At 44.2% G+C, this 21,288-nt stretch overlaps 1 protein-coding gene across 3 annotated transcripts in view; it reads left to right on the plus strand.

The window, feature by feature from the left end:
- The first annotated feature begins 1,424 nt into the window (after nt 1-1,424).
- Nucleotides 1,425-21,288, plus strand: part of Ccl28 (C-C motif chemokine ligand 28) — a 55,445-nt gene continuing 35,581 nt past the window's right edge. For all 3 annotated transcript variants that reach the window (XM_004664913.2, XR_006634415.1, XR_006634414.1), the window contains exons 1-2: nt 1,425-1,559; nt 13,974-14,100. In XM_004664913.2, the coding sequence (XP_004664970.1) occupies nt 1,496-1,559; nt 13,974-14,100 (191 nt within the window). In that variant the 5' untranslated portion in view covers nt 1,425-1,495. The remainder of the gene's footprint in view (nt 1,560-13,973; nt 14,101-21,288) is intronic.

Below are 21,288 nucleotides of genomic sequence, written 5' to 3' on the forward strand. Positions count from 1 at the left end.
GAAAAGGAATTATGGAAGGGGTTTATTAAATTGTAAGTCATCCTAGGACACTGGAATGTTGATATAAGTTTCAGAATGGGACATCTACACACTAATTTTCAAGACAAATTGTCAAGGAAGTTTCAATGCTTATTTTTGTTTTGTGGGTGCTACTGCGTAGACACCTCATGCCACTTTTCAAGAACAAGGATGGTAGCAGGTATATTTATTATGGGGTGAGTTTTACACTTCACCTGTCTCACACTCCTCACCCTGTGCCAGCTCTTCCATGGGAACTTCTATCTGTCTCACTTTTTTCCTAAAGCCATAAGCTTCACTGTGACATCTCTACAGTACCCTCCAAGGCTCAGGGACTGTTGTGGAAGAGGTGGTGGAAAGAATGTAAGAAGCCAGGTGTGGTGGCGTACCTCTTTAGTCCCAGTGCTGGGGAGGCAGAGGTAGGAGGATTGCCATGAGTTTGAGGCCACCCTGAGACTACATAGTGAATTCCAAGTCAGCCTTTCCTAGAGCAAGACCCTACCTCGAGAAAACTTTTACAAAGAAGAAGAATATAAGAATGTAAGAGCCGAGGGAAGGGGAGGAGGGCTTGCAACACTGTCTTCCAGAGTCAAGGTGGCCTTGACCTTCATGACCTCACAGTGGGTGAAGCTGCTACACAACACCTGAAGAATAGGAGGGAAAAATGATGACAAAACAGAGGAGAGGCCGGGCGTGGTGGTGCACTCCTTTAATTCCAGCAGAGGCAGAGGTAGGAGGATCACTGTGAGTTCAAGGCCACCCTGAAACTACATAGTGAATTGCAGGTCAGCCTGGGCTAGAGTGAGACCCTACCTTGAAAAAGCAAAAAGACAAAAAAAAAAAAAAAAAACCACAAGAAAAGAGGAGAGGCTATATGGAAAGAAGTGATCAGTGGATGGGAAAAGACAGGGTGATGGAAGGGGATTGCATTCATGGTACATTGTGTATATTTATGGAAGTTGTCAATAAAAAGTTGAAAAAAAAGCTTCGCTGGAAACACTCTGGCTGCAAACAAAGACCAAGTGAATTTTCTCATATCTTCCCACAGAGATAAATTTTTTTATGACTTGGCACCCTTGTCCCCAGAAACTTAGGGTTTCAAGCCACTAAAAACTGATTTTTCTTTTTAGGTTCTCAAAAGAAGTGCCCATCAGAATCACCTGTAGAGCTGATATGAAATTACCGTGACTACCTCCTACCCCTAGACCTCCAGGCATATTCCCATGGGTTGTTTTCCTAGTAATGGCTTCCCAGCGATTGTGATGAATGCTCCCAGCCCACAAGGGCCTCCCTAGCTACCTCAAGGCTCTAGCAGTGTAAGAAGGAACAGGTGAAACAGGTAGCCTGACGCCTCCCAGGGCGGAGCTAACTAGCCCACTTCTCCCTGCACTTTCTCTGCACCCAAGGGCACCTTTACCTTCACTTCCTGGTCCCAAGCCTCCCCTAAGAAGCTGCAAAGCCAGTGGGCCAGGCAGGAATGCGGCAGGCAGGACTGGCACTCTTGGCTGTGGCTGTCTGCCTGGCTCTTCGGGGCACAAAAGGTGAGTGGGGGTCCCAGGCGCTTGTGTGTCCTGTGGAAAGAGGGTTGCCTCCCAAACCAGTGCTGGAGAGGTGGAGGAGCCTGTCTTCAGGAAGTTTCTCCCACTGTTTCTGGATCGTCTGATAGGTTTGTATTCTAGATCACAACTTTTAGGCAGGATTCTTATTTTAACAGGAATATTATCCTTTGGTGCCTGTAGGATGGGGCTCTTTCATCTACCTGAGCTTTGCACTTCAGCCCCTTCTCTGATGGCAGGGAGTAGACTATTTCCAGCTAGCAGCTGGAGTAAAGCCCCTGTGATTCATGTCTCTCTCTTTACTCCAAACTGTTAAGCTCTCTAAGCACAAGTATGCATCTGTATTCCTGGAGGAAAAAAAGAGACTGGGCCAACTGGTTCAAGGGCAAGTAAGCTGCAGATTTCTTGAGCAAAGCGAGTGCCATGGGTACAGAAAAGGGAAACATCAGTCTTAGAAAGTGAAGCAAGATTAGGAAACTGTATCAAAGAATTTAACTTCTGAGCATCAAGTGTATATGTGGGAAGCATAAATATATTTGGGTGGGGAGCAACCTATTTCCCCAGTAGCACTAGCTGCTGTATTTAGAAAACCCTATATACAGGGCTGGAGAGATGGCTTAGCGGTTAAGGCACTTACCAGTAAAGCCAAAGAACCCAGGTTCAATTCCCCAGTACCCATGTAAGCCAGATGCAGAAGGCAGCGCATGCATCTGGAGATCTTTTGCAGTGGTTAGATGCATTGGTGTGCCTATTCTCTACCTATCTATCTGCCTCTTCCTCTTTCAAGTAAATAAATACAAATATTTTTTAAAACTCTAAATACATAAAAGCTTAATTCTTGGGAGTTGCTTATTTCTAGTCATCCAGGCTTAAGCTGTATCCTGAGCACAGTCTCTGAGTCCAGAGGTGAAATACAAATGTCACTTGATCTGTGTGTGTGTGTGTGCGCGCACGCATGCAAACACTTGCTTATGTGTTGATTTCTCCAGGTAGGATCTCATTCTAGCCTTGGAATTCACTTGACCTGGGATTCACTATATAGTCTCAGGCTGGCCTCAAACTCATAGTGATTCTCCTATCTCTGCCTCCTAAGTGCTGGGATTAAAGGCATGTGCCACCATACCCAGTAGAGAGACACAGAGAATGGGCGCACCAGGTCCTATAGCCCTGGTACACCCGTTCTCTTTCTTCCTCTCTCTTTATCTGTCAAATACATAAAATATTTTTTAAAAGCCAAACTAACATTTTAAAATAGATTCAATGTGCACATGCTTATCTATATACTTATACACATACATATCTATCTATCTATCTATCTCTCTATATATAGATACACACACACATATACTCATATACTCATGCATGCAAAGTGAGTTTAGAGCTTCTCTTACAAATGAGATTGAGATCTGGGGGCTGGTATGTAGTCAGAGCATTCACTTACCATGTCAAGGCTTTAGGTTCAATTTCCTGCACAGGAAATAAAAGTCAGAACTGGCAACAGTAGCTGCTCATACCCTAGCATGAACTGGTGGACACAGACTGGACCCTGTCCTCTCCTCTGAGGTTCAGTGTCAGTCAGCTGCCTGCTCCCTGTAAGCATGTGGTCAGGGATTTCAACGTGGCACAGCAGGGCACTGGATTTAAATACATTAGTGGAGGAAAATCTGGATACTCTCTTCTTAGTTTCTATCAATCTATTTCATTAAGATAATAAATGTTTGTCATTTATGTATCTGAAGCATTTTTTCAGAGGAGTTCACTATTGCAAGACTTCTGTTCATTCTCAATGGTTTGCCTGTTTGATGTTTGAAACTTGATTCATTTTTGTTTTGTTTTTCTTTTTTGATGTCATATACATGTGTGTGTGTGTGTGTGTGTATCTTATTTATTTATTTATTTATTTATTTGAGAGAGAGAAAGAGGCAGAGAGAGAGGCGGGGGAGAATGGGTGTGCAAGGGCCCCCAGCCACTGCAAATGAACTCCAGATGCATGTGCCCCTTGTGCATCTGGTTTATGTGAGTCCTGGAGAATCAAACCAAGATCCTTTGGCTTTGCAGGCAAATGCCTTAACCGCTAAGCTATCTCTCCTGCCCCTTGTTTTGTTTTTTGAGGTAGGGTTTCACTCTAGCCCAGGCTGACCTGGAATTTGCTATGTAGTCTCAGGCTGGTTGCACAACAATGCTTTGAAAAAGTATGCTTTCCTTCCAGCTTCCTGATGTGTTCTCAGCTGTCCTGTGGCAGACCTCCTACCCAAAGGGGAGAAATGGGGGCTGGAGACCTGACTCAGCAGTTAAGGCCTGCAAAGCCTAAAGACCCAGTAAATTCCCCAGTATCCATGGAAAGCCTGCTGCACAAAGTGGCTCATGCACCCAGAGTTTATTTGCAGCAGCTGGAGGCCCTGGCACACCTATTCTCTCTCCTCTCTCTCAGTCTCTCTCTCTCTCTCTGTCTCTGCCTCCCTTCTCTCTCTTCTCTCTATGCTTGCAAATAAATAAAAAGAAATATCTTTTTTTTTTAAAGGGGAGAAATGGAAATGCAGGCAGAGGGTACAGTGGGGAAAGGAGGGCTCTGCCTTACCCAGCACCAGACCTCACGGGGGCGGGGGGGGCTGAGTCTTGATGGAGGCAGTAGGAAGTGCACTGCTGGCGTGGTTGAAAGACACAGCTGCTTACAAGCACAGGGCGGTGGGGGGGGGCAGGATGGAGATGTCTCGGGGCTCTACCTGGGGCAGCTCGGGACACAGGAAAACCACAGTCAAACAAGCCGCACCTTCTGCCATTTAAAAATAAGCAAAGTTGAGTTAGTTTACAAGGAGGGAGGGCGGAGATCGACTATGGAACTGAGAGGGGAAATACCACATCTTTATTTAGCAAGCTTCCATTCAAGTGGGTGTGTGGGGTTTGTGTGTGTGTGGTGTGTGGTCCTATGGGTGGTACTACATAACTCAGAGTCCAAGAAGAGTGGCAGACCAGGTGGAGGTTGGGGAGGTAGGGGACACTGAAGAGTGCAGAAAAGACAGGGGTGTCTTTGGCAATTACTTAGGCTGAAGGAGGGATAAGGAAAGGGCCTGTGCCAGTTCAGGACTTTAGGAAATACATTCTGGTCCTTTATGCTCAAAGCTGTTCCCTTATCTTAATGGCATCTTAAATGGCTGTCTCTGTGATGGTTCAATAATTGGCCTTCCCAAGGTGCTGTGCCTCCATCAGGAAGCAAATGATTTCATCCATGATGAAAAGCCTTGGATTTTATGCAAAGGTAAAGGTAGGGCACACCCATATCTGCTGGCATGGCTCCCAGCTAGAAGAACTCAGCATTGAGTCCATAAACATGTCTGTTATCAAACTCCAGTGGCCTTGAGTCAGATTGCTTAAGCCCACAAGCTAGTGCTTGCTAGACCTGGATGTTTTGATCGTACCTTGACTCAGGCTCCGTTTGTGCCCACAAGTGGCAAGGTGGGAGAAGTGGCAAGGTGGGAGGTTTTGCTCCGTTGGATCATTCCGTAATTATTAGTGGTGCAGGATTTGGGGGACCAAGAGGGGTCCCCCAGAATTATGAACCCCAAGTTTTGGGTTCTGTCCTACCTCTAATAAAGAATACAGACTCAAGAAGAATAAATTGTGAATCATTAAGTTTATTTAGGGGGAAGTCACAAGTTGTGGGGTTTATTTAAGGGAAATTAGGGTTTAGGAAGGGAAGCTAGAGCAGAAACACACTCAGTTTATAAAATTCCTCTTAAGAAAGTTGAAATTTTTAGAGAAAGACTGCAGTAGAGCCACAAGCATGTGGAGGAGAGGTTTTTTTTTTTTTTTTTGTTTTTCGAGGTAGGGTCTCACTCTGGTCCAGGCTGACCTGGAATTAACTCTGTCATCTCAGGGTGGCCTTGAACTCATGGCAATCCTCCTACCTCTGCCTCCCGAGTGCTGGGATTAAAGGCGTGTGCCACCACGCCTGGCTTGGAGGAGAGTTTTAAAGTTCGCTTAAGGGAAACCGAGACTTGTAAAGAGGGATTAGAGCGCAGCCCTGGGAGCACGAACGGTAGCATCTCGGGGCTTGTGTGGGAGACAGGAGGAACCCGCATGGCATCTGCCATGTGCTGTCCCACGGAGGGAAGCTGGGGGGACGAATGGTGAAGCGCTAGGTAAATGAGAGGGCAGATATCAAAACAGAGACCAAATGACTCAGAGGAGAAATAAGGAACAAAGAGAGTTACACCCATGGCAACCCCGAGTTTAAAGAAATGGCACATGTAGCAACCCTAGAGTTGGTGAGAGCACCCATGTGGTTGATCTGGACTGTGAGGGAAGTACACCCATGGGAGACCGAGAGGCCAGGTGACAATCATATACCAGAAATCAAAGTGAGAAATTTCTGCAAGCAGCCGGTTGTGGTGGTGCACGCCTGTCATCCCAGCACTCAGGAGGCAGAGGTAGGAGAATTGCTATGAGTCCAAGGCCACCCTGAGACTACAGAGTGAATTCCAGGTCAGCCTGAACTACAGTGAGACCCTGCCTTGAAAAACTAATATATATATATCAGGCAAGCAGAAAAATTCAGATCAAGAAACAGTGCCGTGCGCTTCCAGCCCCGCCCAGCTTGGGTAGGCGTGGAGGCCAGGCTCACTGTGTCCAAGAAGCATGGGACAAAAAGCCAGGGAGATGCACATGCACTGAGGGTCACACTGGGAGAGGAAGGACAAGAAGGCAGCAGCGCTTACAGCATCAGACGCAGGTATGTAAGGGGAAGACCAGCTTGGTTTCTAGATTTGGAGGGTGGACCCCAGGGCCGGCCCACCTGGGCTATTTATTTAAGTAGTGTGCTAGACTGTGGGCAACAGGGGACATTGTACATCAGTCTCGATCAGACATTAGTTTCATTTCCATCCTTGTACCAGGGAGATGTGGCATCTCCTGGTTCTCTTTGGGCCTCAATCTCTAACTGAAACTGCCTGAAAGAAGCTATTCTCTCCTGCTCTCCTTCATTAGGATGGGTATGGAATCACACAGAAACCTGCTGCAAAGTTGCTACTTGCATACTAACAGACAGCCTTTTCTTTGTTTGTTGCTAGGGGAGTTACCAAGATTTGTGTTTAAAAGCTGATCTGAGCTGGGTGTGGTGGCACATACCTTTAATTCCAGCACTCAGGAGGCAGAGATAGGAGGGCTGCTATAAGTTTGAGTGAGTTCCAGGTCAGCCAGGACTATAGTGAGACCCTACCTTGAAAAAAAAAATTCATCTGGGGTTGAGCCTAATGACCCTGGTTTGATCCTCAGTTCCCATGTAAAGCCAGATGCACAAAGTGGCTCATGCATCTAGACTGAGTTCATTTGCAGTGGTTAGAAGTCCTGGTGCATCCGTTACCTCTTTCTCTGTCTCCCTATGCTTGCAAACAAATAAATAAAAGTGGGTTTTTTTGTTTTGTTTTGAGGTAGGGTCCCTCTCTGGTCCAGGCTGACCTGGAATTAACTATGTAGTTTCAGGGTGGCCTCAAACTCATGGAGATCCTCCTACCTCTGCCTCCCGAGTGCTGGGATTAAAGGCATGCACCACCACGCCTGGCTAAAAGTATTTTTTAAAAAGTTGATCTGCACAGTTGGGACTCTCCATTTCACTAGGGAATCAAACCTGGTCTGGTAGGGTTTGCAAACAAGTGCCTTTAACAACTGAGCCATCTCTTCAGCCCAAAAAAAAAAAAAAAAAAAAAAAAAAAAAAAAAGTACTTTTAAAAACTCCATTCATTTAGCCTGTAATCCCAGGAATAAGGAAACTGAGGCAAAAGGTTCACATGTTTGAGGTCATCCTCGGCTACATGGTAAAGCCCTGCCTCAGAAAATCATGGGACACAGTGATCTCCAGTTCCATCTGTTTTCCTGAAAATGACATAATTTTGTACTTTATAGCTAAATAGGATCTATCTAGCTATATTATTATTATTCAGTCATCTTGTTAAAAATATTTTATAATTTTTTACTTTATTTTTATTTATTTATTTGGGAGAGAGAGAGAGGAAAAGAGAGAGAATGGGCACATCAGGGCCTTCAGCCACTGCAAATGAACTTCATATACATGCACCCCCTTGTGCATCTGGCTCACGTGGGTCCTGGGGGATCAAGCTGAGGTCTTTTGGTTTTGCAGGCAAGCACCTTAACCACTAAGCAATCCCTCCAGCCCATTCATTCATCTTTTGATGGATAGCTACATTGATTCCATCACAACATACCACAACATTGCAGGCATTTTTTTCCTTTTAGGTTTTTCAAGGTAGTGTTTCACTCTAGCCCAGGCTGACCTGGAATTCACTGTGTAGTCTCAGGGTGACCCTGAACTCACGGCGATCCTCCTGCCTCTGCCTCCCGAGTGCTGGGATGAAAGGCGTGCGCCATCACACCCAGCTTGTGCAGGCATTTCTGTTGATTGCTAACTTCTGTTCCTCTGGTGTATACTTGACAATTGTATAGCTGAGCCAAACAGCAATTTTTAGTTTAGAAAGTGTCACATGTTTTGTATCATGTGGAACTTAGTGGGGGGGCACAATAGTAACCAGAGGATGACTAAGGTCATGAGAGGGGAAAGAGCAGTGGGGAAGGAGAGGCAAGAGAGGCTGAATGTGACCAAAGTACCTGTTAGCGTGAAAGTGTCATGATGAAACCCATTAGTTTGCACAAGTCATATATGCTAATCAGAAGAATTATGTGACAGTTATTTTTAGTTGCTGAGGAGCCTCCCTGCTGATGTCCATTGTGTCTGGACTATAAGCAGCAACCTGGGAAGATTCCTTTCCCCCTAGATCTTTGCCAACATTCAAAATCATTTGCTTTTGATAATTCTGACTGGTGAGATGGGATCCCGGAGTACTTTTGACTGGTGACGAAAGATGCTGAATATTTTTTGTGTATTTATTGATCGTTTGTACTTCTTTGCTTGAAAAATGTCTATTCCATTCACGTGTCCACTTATTGATTGTTTTATTTGGTGTTAACTTTCTTTTAGTTTCTAGTACAGCCTGTGTGTTAATCACGGATGAGTGCCTGCCAAAGGCCGTCTTCTAACCTGGAGGTGTCTCTTCACTTTTCTTTTTTCTTTTGCTGGGCAGAAGTTTATTGGCTTGATGTAATACCATTAATTCTTGCTGATATTTCTTGAGGGTTTTTTTTTTTCTTTTTTTGATTTTTCGAGGTAGGGTCTCACTCTGGTCCAGGCTGACCTGGAATTAACTATGTAGTCTCAGGGTGGCCTCAAACTCTCGATGATCCTCCCACCTCTGCCTCCCAAGTGCTGGGATTAAAGACATGCGCCACCACGCCCGGCATTTCTTGAGTTCTTGCAATACTATTGTGAAAGCCATTATCTGTTCCTGTACCTGGCAGCATTTTCCATATGTTTCCCCTATAAGTTTCCTCTTCAGCACAGTTGACACACTATATCTTTCCTATGTGGAAAGTCTGGAGTCCTGACTGAAATCAAAGAGAGTGGTATACTTGTGAAAAGGAAATACAAGAGTTTGCACAACATTTCCTTTAGGGGGCAATGCCATCTAACAATCTTATCATTTCCCTAGTCCAATCTATTCTGCACACATTCACCATGACCTTTCTGGCACCATTCAAAGGTGCTTCCTAGTCTTTTGTATTTCAGACCATGCTAAGAGGTCACTCATCATATCTAATAACATGCACTAAATGTTTAATTGCTTCTGTCCTTTGGGTAAGTAATCTGACAGGTCAGGTGATCTCCAGCTGAGCCAATTCTACCTTCCTATTTGAGAAACACAATCCAGTTTATGAAGCACATATAAGTCCTGGGTTCCCTTCTCGTTTTATTTTTTTAATCTATAACTTACATGATTATAAAAAATATCCTAGGATGATTCCCTCCCCTCCCCCTCACTTTCCCCTTTTGCCTGTCTCTTTTCATTTAAAACTATTACCTGACTTGGTGTCAACACTTGGATGATTCATATTTCTTTCTTTCTTTTTGTGGGGGGGGGGGGTATAAGGGGGGTAGGTAGGGTCTCACTCTAGCTCAAGAGGCTGACCTGGAATTCACTAGAATTCACTATGTATTCTCAGGGTGGCTTGAGCTCATGGCGATCCTCCTACCTCTGCCTCCCAAGTGCTGGGATTAAAGGCGTGTGTCACCACACCCAGCTCCAGCTCATCTTTCTCCCTCTCTCTTTCTTTCTTTCTTTCTTTCCTCCCTCCCTCCCTCCCTTTCTCTCTCTCTCTCTCTCTTTCTTTCTTTTTTTTGGAGGTAGGGTCTCACTCTAGCCCAGGCTGACCTGGAATTCACCATGGAGTCTCGGTGGCCTCAAACTCACGGAGATCCTCCTACCTCTGCCTCCCAAGTGCTGAGATTAAAGGCGTGCGCCCTCTGTGGCCATACATGGCATTGCACGCTCGCATCCCGGGCCTCCAGCTGTAGGTGGGACCTGGGTGATTAGAACAGGAATTCTTGGGCTTCCCGGGCTAGCGCCTTAACCACTGAGCAATCTCGCCAGCCCTCAACACTTACTTTGTTTGTTTTTTCTTCGGATGACGCCCAGTATCTCCCACCTGCTAAGCAAGCTCTCTGTCACCGAGCCACATCCCATACCCAGCACTGACTCGCCAGGCCAGCGTCCTCGCTCATCTGCCCACTTCCTATTGGAATGTTAAACACAAGAACAGACACTGTGCTCTACTCAGTTTGACGTTTCAAATGCAGAGTTCAAGATTTGTCACAGAATGGACATTCGAAAAATCTTTGCTGAATACATCTGATAAATTTTTCCTGGATATGCCCCTGTCCAATCCTACACATAGAAAAATGAAAGCCTCCTACCAGATCTTGATTAAGAAAAAGAGGAAGAGGCTGGGCGTGGTGGCGCAGCCTTTAATCTCAGCGGTTGGGAGCGAGAGGTAGGAGGGCTGCTGTGAGTTTGAGGCCACCCTAAGACTACTTAGTGAATTCCAGGTCAGCCTGAACCAGAGCAAGACCAAAACCAAAAATAAAAAGAAAGAAATAAGAGGAAGATCCCTGGGCTGGAGACAAGGCTCAGCAGTTAAGGCTCTTGCCTGTAAAGACCCAGGTTTGATTCCCCAGTACCCATGTAAAGCTAGATGCACAAGGTGATGCATACATCTGGAGTTTGTTTGCAATGGCCCTGGTATGCCCATTCTCTCCCTCTAGCTTTCAGATAAATAAATAAAATATTTTTAAAAAATTAACAAGAGGAAGACCCTAATAGCATGAAATAGTTTGCTCTGGGAAATGTCAACATTTTCTTCATTTGAGACACTGCAGACTTCCTTGGCAGTTAAATTAGAAGTGGAGGGCTGGAGAGATGGCTTAGTGGTTAAGGCATTTTCCTGCAAAGCCAAAGGATCCCGGTATGACCCTCCAGGACCCATGTAAGCCAGATGCACAAGGGGGCACTGAAAGATAAAAAGAAGCCAGGCGTGGTGGCACAAGCCTTTAATCCCAGCCCTTGGGAGGCAGAGGTAGGAGGATTGCTGTGAGTTCAAGGCTACCCTGAGACTACATAGTGAATTCCAGGTCAGCTTGGGCTAGAGTGAAACCTTACCTCAAAAAACTAAAAAGAAAAAAAGAAAGAATCTTGCCAGGTTAAACTTGCCCCAGTCTAAGACAACAGTTTTAGTTTTCATGGGTTTGACCTCATGTGTTATGAGATACACAATCAAAATGCTCATTTTGTTCTCTTAGGCCCCAGTTCTCTGAACATGTAGGTCCTTCTGTTTGCAATGTTTCAGTCTCCTCATTCAGATGAATTCTGACATCTTTAAAACCAAGACCAAATTTCATTCCTTTGGTTTGTACCCTGTCTTCCTTAAATAGGGTTGACACTTTAAAAAATATTTATTTACTTTTTATTAATTTAAGAGAGAGAGAATGGGCACATTAGGGCCTCAAGCCACTGCAAACAAATTCCAGATGGATGCACCACCTTGTGCATCTGGCTTACATGGGTACTGGGGAATTGAACCTGGGTCCTTGGGCTTCACAAGTAAGTGCCTTAACCACCAAGCCATCTCTTTAGCCCAGTTTAATATTTCTTAAATCTCCTGTGATTCTATTAGGATATGGTTTGGATTTTTATAACACTGTACCCTTCCAAGACATCTTGGAAGTTAACAAACTATGAGAATTACATGTTAGTGCAAAATATCCCCCTTTCTACGAGCAACCATCACTTATAAATGTAGGCATATCAGTGTCCACATCTTTTCTTCTCTGTGTGTGTTCCTTTTGTAAAAATGGGCTCAGCTGCAGGTCTTGTACTGAAACTAGCTTTTCTCCAAGCCCAACAAACTTTTCTTTTTTTTTAATGAGAGAGAGAGAATTGGCGCACCAGTGCCTCCAGCCTCTTTAATCAAACTCTAGATGCGTGCACCACCTTGTGCATGTGTGCGGCCTTGAGTGCTGTGTCCCCTTGTACGTTTGGCTTACATGGGATCTGAAGAGTCAAGCATGGGTCCTTAGGCTTCACAGGCAAGAGCCTTAACGCTAAGCCATCTCTCCAGCCCCCACTGCTTCTTTTTTTTTTAATATATTTTTTTAATTTTTTAAATGTATTTATTTGAGAGTGACAGACACAGAGAGAAAGACAGGTAGAGGGAGAGAGAGAGAATGGGCACGCCAGGGCTTCCAGCCTCTGCAAACGAACTCCAGACACGTGCGCCCCCTTGTGCATCTGGCTAACGTGGGACCTGGGGAACTGAGCCTCGAACCGGGGTCCTTAGGCTTCACAGTCAAGCACTTAACTGCTAAGCCATCTCTCCAGCCCCTCACTGCTTCTTTATTGCAATAGGTTTTACTTTTATTTTGGTGGACATTTAGAAGTTCTTAAATGCTTGCTACAGTAAATGGCTATTCATTTGTCCTGTGATTTGTGTGAATCTGTTTGAAGGACAGAACTCCAGAAGTATAATTATGTGGGCCAGTGGAATTATATATGGAGCATACTATCTTATTTACTATAGCCTTTGAGGATGAGAACATACTACTATTTATTTTTTGTATCCCCTAGTAACCGACATTCTGTCAAAAACATTTGAACTATGCCAACATTAACTGTTGAATAATTGAACAAGCAAGTGGATGAATGAATGATAACAGAGTTTCAATATGCAGTGAGTTACATAGATAAATTTAAATGTTACTGCCCACTGCTTTTCTTCCCCAAAACTGTGGGTAGACATGAAGCTCCTATGTGGTAAGGCGTGGATGGAGAGATCTTCCTGACCCCAAGGGCAGGCCGTTCCCACTGTTCAGAGCTCACCCTATAGAGGCCTACCTGTTTACCTGTCCCTGACTCGGGAGCTCACTTGTCTGGGTGGAGACTGCCACCTGCAGGGCTGTTCGCTCTGACTCCTGCATTTATTCTGTACTCACTGTCCAGTCGGTAGAAGGGGAAGCATAAGAGAAGGCTATCTGGTGTGGCGTGCAGGAATTTGTAGACACATTTTAGTCTGGGAGATGCATTTATTTTCTTATTTGTGCTGCCTTTAATGCCTTCCATGTGGACAACATAAGCTCCTTTTACCTTTCTAGTCACTTCCCCCACACACACTTACTCCACCTTGATTATCACTGCAAGATGGATTTCTCAACCCTTCTTGGATATTTATTGATCATCTTTACAGAAAACCTAAGCCTCCCTTAGATTGGCATTTCAGACCTTAGTGGTAGCCATTCAGGATTTCATGAATCATATCTGCCATCATTGACCTTCTTGGCTAATCAAATTTATAAAAAAGAAGAAGAAAACAGCTATTTTCCTCCATATACTGGATGTGTCTTGTGCTTTTCTGTCTCAGAATATTTTTGTTTTCATTGTTTGAGACAGGCTTTCACTATATAGCCCAGGCTGGCCTCAAACTAATAATCTTCTTGGCTCTGGTTTCCAAGTGCTGGGAGCATGTGCAGTCATGCTTTGAGCCAGGACCTCAAGCATGCTAGGCAAAGGGCTCAAACACTTAGCTATATTCACAGCTCAGGGCTCTTGACATCTTTCTCTTCATATGGACAAACTTTTCTTTCTCTCTGCCCAAGTCCTTCAACGATGGGAAATTTCAAGCCTTCTCTGAAGGCCCATGTGACCTCTCTCCTTCAAAGTGAGCCACATGGAACCATCTAAGTCAGTCTGCAAACCCCTTAATCTCATTGACTACAGCTCTTTCCATCTCTCTCTTGTCACTTCCCTAAAGTGACACTTTACCTCCCACAAGTACAGCTCAGGTTCTGGAGGGCGGAGGCAGGCTCTGCTCCTATCTGCACTCACAAAGCCTTCGGTGGTTACTTGAGTGGGTTAACAATCTGCTTCTCTGAAACCTTTGAGATGAGGCCATGTCAGTGTTCTGTAAGCCACTAGATTTAATGTTTCCTTTCTTTCCTTGTGTCAGCCGTACTTCCCTTAGCTTCCAGCTGCTGCACTGAAGTTTCACAGCATATTTCTAGAAGGCTTCTGGGAAGAGTGAATTCATGTCGCATCCAGAGAGCTGATGGAGACTGTGATCTGTCCGCTGTCATGTGAGTGGTGTTTTTCTGGGGCATGTAAAACCACCCACTGATTATTTCCCAAACAGTAACTTGAGAAGATACAGATCCAAGAAACCTTTCAAACAAGGGGAGAACAAGTGACTATTCTGACCTTTGAGCTCCAGGCTCAAATGTACAATCTCTCTTTACAAGGGTTTTCTGAGCCCTATGCTCCTCTCCCATTCCCCTGTCCAGTAACACGACCACCCTTATAAATGCTGTGTTGAGGTTAAATGTCCTCACTTACCAGAAAACATTTACAACTTTCCTAAGCAAATGAAAAACCCTCCAGCAAAAAGGCTTTGCCAGGGCTTTGAACTGTAGCTATGTCCAGGCAGACATATAGGTTACTGTCACTTTTACTTTCTTCATTCAACAGGATTTTATTATAAGATTTGAAAAGGAATGTAGCAATATCTGCACTTGTCACAAGGGTTACATGCAATTCAATTGCAAATGCCCTTCTCTGCTTTTGATTGCGGGGATTGGCTGATGGTTAAAAACTTCCTGGCCCTTCCATGCCTTCCACTCAACCCCTAGGCCAGTTCTGAGAAGCCAAGACCAATACTGCTGGAAGGACAGTTCAGATGATCTCCGTGTCACATTCAGGAGAAAGCTGTGAGTAAGAGTACACAGCTCACGGGGCAAACTGCTAGTGCACGGCACACATGGGATGAGCACGTGGCTCTCTTGGTTACGAACATTAGGAATCTCCCAAGTCATTCAAAAGGAATGGTGGGGTAACCATGAAAGGTCAGGAATGGGGGCACACATCTGTCTCCCAGCACTCAGGAGGCTGAGGCAGGAGGATCAGGAGTTCAAGGACAGCCTGTGCTACATAGTAACATCCTGTCTCAAGAAAAGTTCTCTAGGACTGGAGAGATGGCTTAGTGGTTAAGCGCTTGCCTGTGAAGCTTAAGGACTCTAGTTCAAGGCTTGATTCTCCAGGACCCACGTTAGCCAAATGCACAAGGGGGGCACATGTGTCTGGAGTTTGTTCACAGTGGCTGGAGGCCCTGGCACACCCATTCTCTCCTCTCTCTCTCTCTCTCTCTCTCAAATAAATAAACAAAAATTAAAAAAAAAGAAAAGTTCTCCAAAAACTCCTGTATGTGAGACATTTCCCCAGGGTTTAATGCTACTCCCCCCCCACCCTGTGGTGGGGGGTCTCACTCTGGCTCAGGCTGTCCTGGAATTCACTACGTAGTCTTAGGGTGGCCTCAAACTCTCAGAGACCCTCCTACCTCTGCCTCCCGAGTGCTGGGATTAAAGGCATGTGTCACCACACCTGGCTGGTTTAATGCTACTTATGTTTCAAGTGATGCTAATAGGCCAAATGACATTCTTTTTTTTTTTTTTTGGACTAGATGTAGCACTATTATTTATATCTGAGCTCCCCAAGTCACTGAGGAACTTTCTTGTTCATTGGCAAATCCGAAAGGTATTTATTAGTAAGCAATTATGTACCAAGCACCATTCCATGAGATGGGGATGCAACATCACCTCAGTGGTCTCCGTTCTAGAGTCTCCAGGAGACCGTCTCTCCAGCTGAGCTCTGCAGACCATTTCCGATCACTTGAATCGCTTCTGGATGCTGCCAAGAGCTCTGCCACATGCATCCTTTGGCAGGAGAAAAATCACCAATGGTTTTAACCAGTAGTAGGCTCTGCGAGCTTTATGGCTGGCCAGCCAGGCCCAATGTACCAACTGGTGCATTGGTGGCATGTCTATTATGTGGAAAATCAACTGCTCTCTTATAGGAGGGAATTCATGCCCAGTACTGAAAATCTAGTTAAAAGCCTATGGCTGAGGAGGTCATAAGCCCTAGAGGGGAAACTACTACTGTTGCCTGGTTAAACACATATATTTTGCCCATTACACTGCTCTCTGAATCATTTCTGAGATTTGACAATATAACACATTTCTCCCCTTGCAGACAAACCTACTCACGACTCAACTTCGAGAAACACTGATCCAAGACAAATGAGTCATAAAATGACCCAGAAACCATTCATAAGATGTCCATTGACAGACTTTCTTCAGATTAGAGGCTTTAAATTCCTCCCTTTATTTATTTATTTATTTATTTATTTATTTATTTTTTTTTTTTTTTTTTTTTTTTTAGCTACGGTCTCACTATAGCCCAGGCTGATCTGGAATTCATTATGTAGTCTCAGGCTGGCCTTGAACACATGGTGACCCTCCTACCTCTGCCTCTTGAGTGCTGGGATGAAAGGCATGTGCCACCACACCCAACAAAATTCCCCAAAATTTTTTGTATGAATCTGTGAGCATTTTTCCATAGAGAAAGTACAGAGATTTTATAAGTTTCTCAAAAAGAATAAGAAGTCTAATAATGTTTTAAAAACTACACTTGAAGTCAGATATTGATTTGTTCAAACTTTTTATTTTATTTTATTTTTAGGTAGGGTCTCACTGTAGCCCAGGCAGACCTGGAACTCACTTTGTAGTCCCAGGCTGGCTTGGAATTCACAGCAATCCTCCTACCTCTGCCTCCCAAGTGCTAGGATTAAAAATATGGGGCTGGAGAGATGGCTTAGCAGTTAAGCCCTTGCCTGTGAAGCCTAAGGACCTTGGTTCGAGGCTCAATTCCCCAGGACCCACGTTAGCCAGATGCACAAGGTGGCGGCACACGCGTCTGGAGTTCGTTTGCAATGGCTGGAAGCCCTGGTGCGTCCATTCGCTCTCTCTCTCGCTCTCATTCTCAAATAAATAAATAAAGATAAAACAAAAAAAATATGTGCCACCACACCCAGCTCCAAACTTGTTTGTTTCGAGGTAGGGTCTCACTCTGGCCCAGGCTGACCTGGAATTCACTGTGGTCTCAGGGTGGCCTTGAACTCATGGCCATCCTCCTACCTCTGCCTCCCGAGTGCTGGGATGTCCCTTCTTTCCCAGTTGTCTTCTTGTTTAACACTATGTGAAGAGCCTTCTGTACCTCAAGTCTCCACTTCTGTGATGTTCTGCCCAAGTGCATGGGGCCAAGCAGCCATGAGCCCAAAAATATCTATCCTCTTTTAAATGGTTCTCTCAGAAGGTTTTGTCACAGCTATGTGGAAGTAACTAACGTGATATGCTTGAATGAGATTTTACAGGTGGTTTTTTGTTTTGGGTTTTTTTTTTTTTTTTTTTTTTTTTTTTTTTTTTTGAGATGGGGTTTTGCTCTAGCCCAGACTGATCTGGAATTAGTCTTAGGCTGGCCTCAGATTCACAGCAATCCCCCTCCCTCAGCCTCCCAAGCACTGGGATTAAAAGCATGCACCACCATACCCAGCAGAGATTAAAAAATATATATATATTAGTGAGAGAGAGAGAGAAAGGCAGAGATAAAGAGAGAGAGAGAGAGAGAGGGAGGGTGTGTCAGGGCCATCAGCCACTGCAAACAAACTCCAGATCTTAGTAAATAGTGTTGGCAATAGTTGGACAGTAAAAAAATCACAGAGTTCAGTGTTGACGTAAGTGGAATCATCTGGATACTTGTGTTGTGCCACACTGCTGAGCCAAATTGTCAGCTGCTCTGGGACACACCACGTTCCCATCTCCTCTCAGGCCTTTCCACCTTCCTGGCAAGTGTTTGTCAGCTCAGACTAAAGTAGGCATGGGAGGGGCTGGAGAGATTGCTCAGTGGTTAAGGCACTTGCCTGCAAAGTCTAAAGAGCTGGATTTGATTTCCCAGAACCTACATAAAGCCACATGCTAGAATACCCGTAAGTCTGCCCCTAGCAATACACTGCTTCCAGGAGGCATTAATTTCCAATTGCCATCAGATGGGGAGACTAGCATTTAGAACACCTAAGTTTATGGGGAACACCCGAATCAAACCACCATGTATGCCCATAGAAATTTCCTTTGTTTTATCTGATAGTTTCTTGAAAAACCTCTCAGGCATTCTTTAAAAAAAAAAGAAGAAGAAGATTAGCTGGGCGTGGTGGCATATGCCTTTAATCCCAGAACTTGGAAGGCAGAGGTAGGAGGATCACAGTAAGTTTGAGGCCACCCTGAGACTACAAAGTAAATTCCAGGCCAGCCTGGGTCAGAGTAAGACCCTACCTTGAAAAACAAAAACAAAAGAATATTTTATTTATATATTTTAGAGAGTGTGAGGAAAAAGAGGCAGAGGCAGAGAGAGATGGAGAGAGAGAGAGAGAGAGAGAATGAATGGGTGTTCCAGGGTCTCCAGCCACTGCAAACAAACTCCATATGCATACTTGTATTAAAGGTATGCGCCACCACCCCTGGCCTTTCTTCTTTTTGATTACTTTTGAAGTCCATTTTGTCAGCTATTAATATAGCTACACCTGCTTGTTTCTTATTTCTATTTGCTTAGAAAATCACTTTCCATCCCTTCACCCCAAGGAGGTGTCTATCCTTAGTGGTGAGGTGGATTTCATGAAGACAGCAGATAGGAGGGTCCATTTTTTTTCGATCTACCCTGTTAAGACCATTAATATTTAAGGTTATAATTGTGAGGTTTGATTTAATCCCTGCCAGGTTGGAGGCTTTATGGGATTTGGTGCTTTTTTGGGCTTTGTACATTGTTGAGCCTGCTCTAGTTTTGGTTATTATGATCTTCCTCTTGTAGGCTCTTGAGGTTGAGTGTTTGACTCTTCTGTGTGAACTGTTCCCTGAAGTATTCTCTGTAGGCTGGGCTTTGTGTTCATATAGTCATAGAGCTGGCTTTTTTCATGGAAGGTTTTCCTTCCATCATCCATTATGAGGGATGTTTTTGCTGGCTATAGTAGTTTGGGTTGGAAGCCATAGTTTTAGACTTTGAAGCTTCTATTCCAAGGCTTTCTGGCTTTTAGGGCTTCCACTGAAAAGTCTGAGGTACTTCTGATGGAATTGCCTTTGTATACAAAGAGTTTTTTCCTCTTTTGCTATTTTTAGCATTCTCTTTGTTTTTATTGTTTTGGGTTTTAAGTATAATATGCCTTGGAGAGTTTTTTTCTTTGGTCCAATCTTTTTGGGGTTCTCTGAGTTTTCCGCATCTAAATGAGTCTTTCATTTGAGAGGATAGGAAAGTTTTCTTCAATAATTTTATTCTATATGTTCACCATGCATTTAACCTGAATTTCTTCCCCTTCTGGTATACCTATGATCCAAATGTTTGGTTATTTTAGGGCATCCTACACTTCCCTTACATTCTGTCCACATGAGTTTTTGAACTTCTGAACGTTTTGGGACTCCCAATCAATTTCTTCTGTCTTGTCATCCAGATCAGAGGTTCTGCTTCCACATGATTGACTCTGTTATTGAGGGCTTCTAGAGAGGCTCTTAACAGCCCTTTTTGATTTTTGTTATCTCTGTTGTGTCCATCTCTGTTGTGAGGTCCAATTTCAGGTTGAGGTTTGATTTTCTTTTCCTTTTTCTTTCTTTCTTTTTTTTTTTTTTTGTTTGTTTTTTGGGTTTTTTTTTTGAGGTAGTGTGTTGCTCTAGCTCAGGTTGACCTGGAACTCACTCGGTAGTCTCAGGATGGCCTTGAACTCATGGTGATCTTCCTACCTCTGCCTCCCTGGGATCAAAGGCGTGTGCCACCATGCCAAGCAGGTTTGATTTTCTTAATGCTTCCTGGAATCCATGCTTGCATTTTATCATGTCTTCATTAAGCATAATCAACTGGTTATTGAGATCTGCTACTTATTGACTCACCTTCAATTTATTTATCTCTTTTGAGGTCTCTCTGGGTTTCCTACATTAAGTTAAGCCTAGTGACAAAATTTGTGTGTATTTCATTTATGCAATTTTTTTTTAAATTTTTATTTATTTATTTGAGATAGACACAGAGAGAAAGGCAGATAGAGGGGGAGAGAGAATGGGCGAGCCAGGGCTTCCAGCCTCTGCAAATGAACTCCAGATGCGTGCGCCCCCTTGTGCATCTGGCTAACGTGGGACCTGGGGAACCGAGCCTCGAACCGGGGTCCTTAGGCTTCACAGGCAAGCGCTTAACCGCTAAGCCATCTCTCCAGCCCTATGCAATTTTTTTTGATGGTTTGCTTCCAGTTCAGCAGTTTGCTTTGTCAGGGTCACATAGTTTATTGAGCTTTCACTGGGGGTTGTATTTCTGTTGCCTCCTCTGTTTTCATTGGAGACATTCATTGTGGAACTAGACAATCTTGGTGGAGACCTCTCAGTTTGTTCCTGTGCTCCCTGTCTGGGGTGCTGTAGATGCACGCTGGTGACAGGAAACTGGAGTGGGGGTGGGGAGGTGGGTGGGCCTGGGGATTCAAGACCTAGACCTGAAGGGAGCCCAAGGAGGCGGCTGGTGTGGGGGCTCAAGTATGTGGGTGTGGTCAGTGGCATAGCTTGGAGTGATTAGAGAAGGCAGCAGAGACCAGAAAGAGCTGCTGAGGCTTGTGGCACAGGGATTTTTTATTTAAAAAAAGTTTTTCAGAAAATTTATCTATTTAAAAGCAGAGAGAGACAGAAACAGATAAATATAGAGAGACAGAGAGAATGGGTGGGCTAGGGCCTCTGGCCCCAGCAAATAAACTCCAGACACATGAGTCATTTTGTGCATCTGGCTTTACTTGGGTACTGTGAAATTGAACCTGGGTTGTTAGGATTTATAGGCAAGTGCCTTAACCACTGAGCCATCTCTCCAGCCCAGAAATGATTTTTTAATTAAAGGGAAATTATGAAGCCAATCACTGAATCTAAAGATATTTAACTATTAAAGTACATGCTTATAAATTAACCTTTCTGTGATAGTTAATGAGTTGAAAAATACAGAGCAGTCATGGCTTAGTCTCAAATAAAATTAGGTTTCACTGTATGTTTTCATCATAACTTACAAATCCTCTCTGTTATGTTTTCCTATATCCAACATAAAAGGTCTGGTTTTCAAGTTCACTACTCTTGCACTATGGAAAATGTCCGTATTAATGCGAAATGTAGGCCCTTAACCATGAATGTATATAAAGGGTTTTATTGTTGTGATGGTGGTTTTGTTGGTTTTTTTGAGGTAGCAATCTCACTGTAGCCCAGGCTGACCTGGAATTCACTATGTAGTCTTAGGGTGGCCTTGAACTCATGGCAATTCTCCTACCTCTGCCTCCTAAGTGTAGGGATTAAAGGCGTGCACCACCACACCCAGCTATATAAAGGTTTAAGGTTTGAGATCTGTCTTTAAACTGCAAAAAACATTTATTTGCGTTCAAA

This window comes from Jaculus jaculus, chromosome 20, assembly GCF_020740685.1.
Source record: "Jaculus jaculus isolate mJacJac1 chromosome 20, mJacJac1.mat.Y.cur, whole genome shotgun sequence".
Lineage (NCBI taxonomy): Eukaryota > Metazoa > Chordata > Mammalia > Rodentia > Dipodidae > Jaculus > Jaculus jaculus.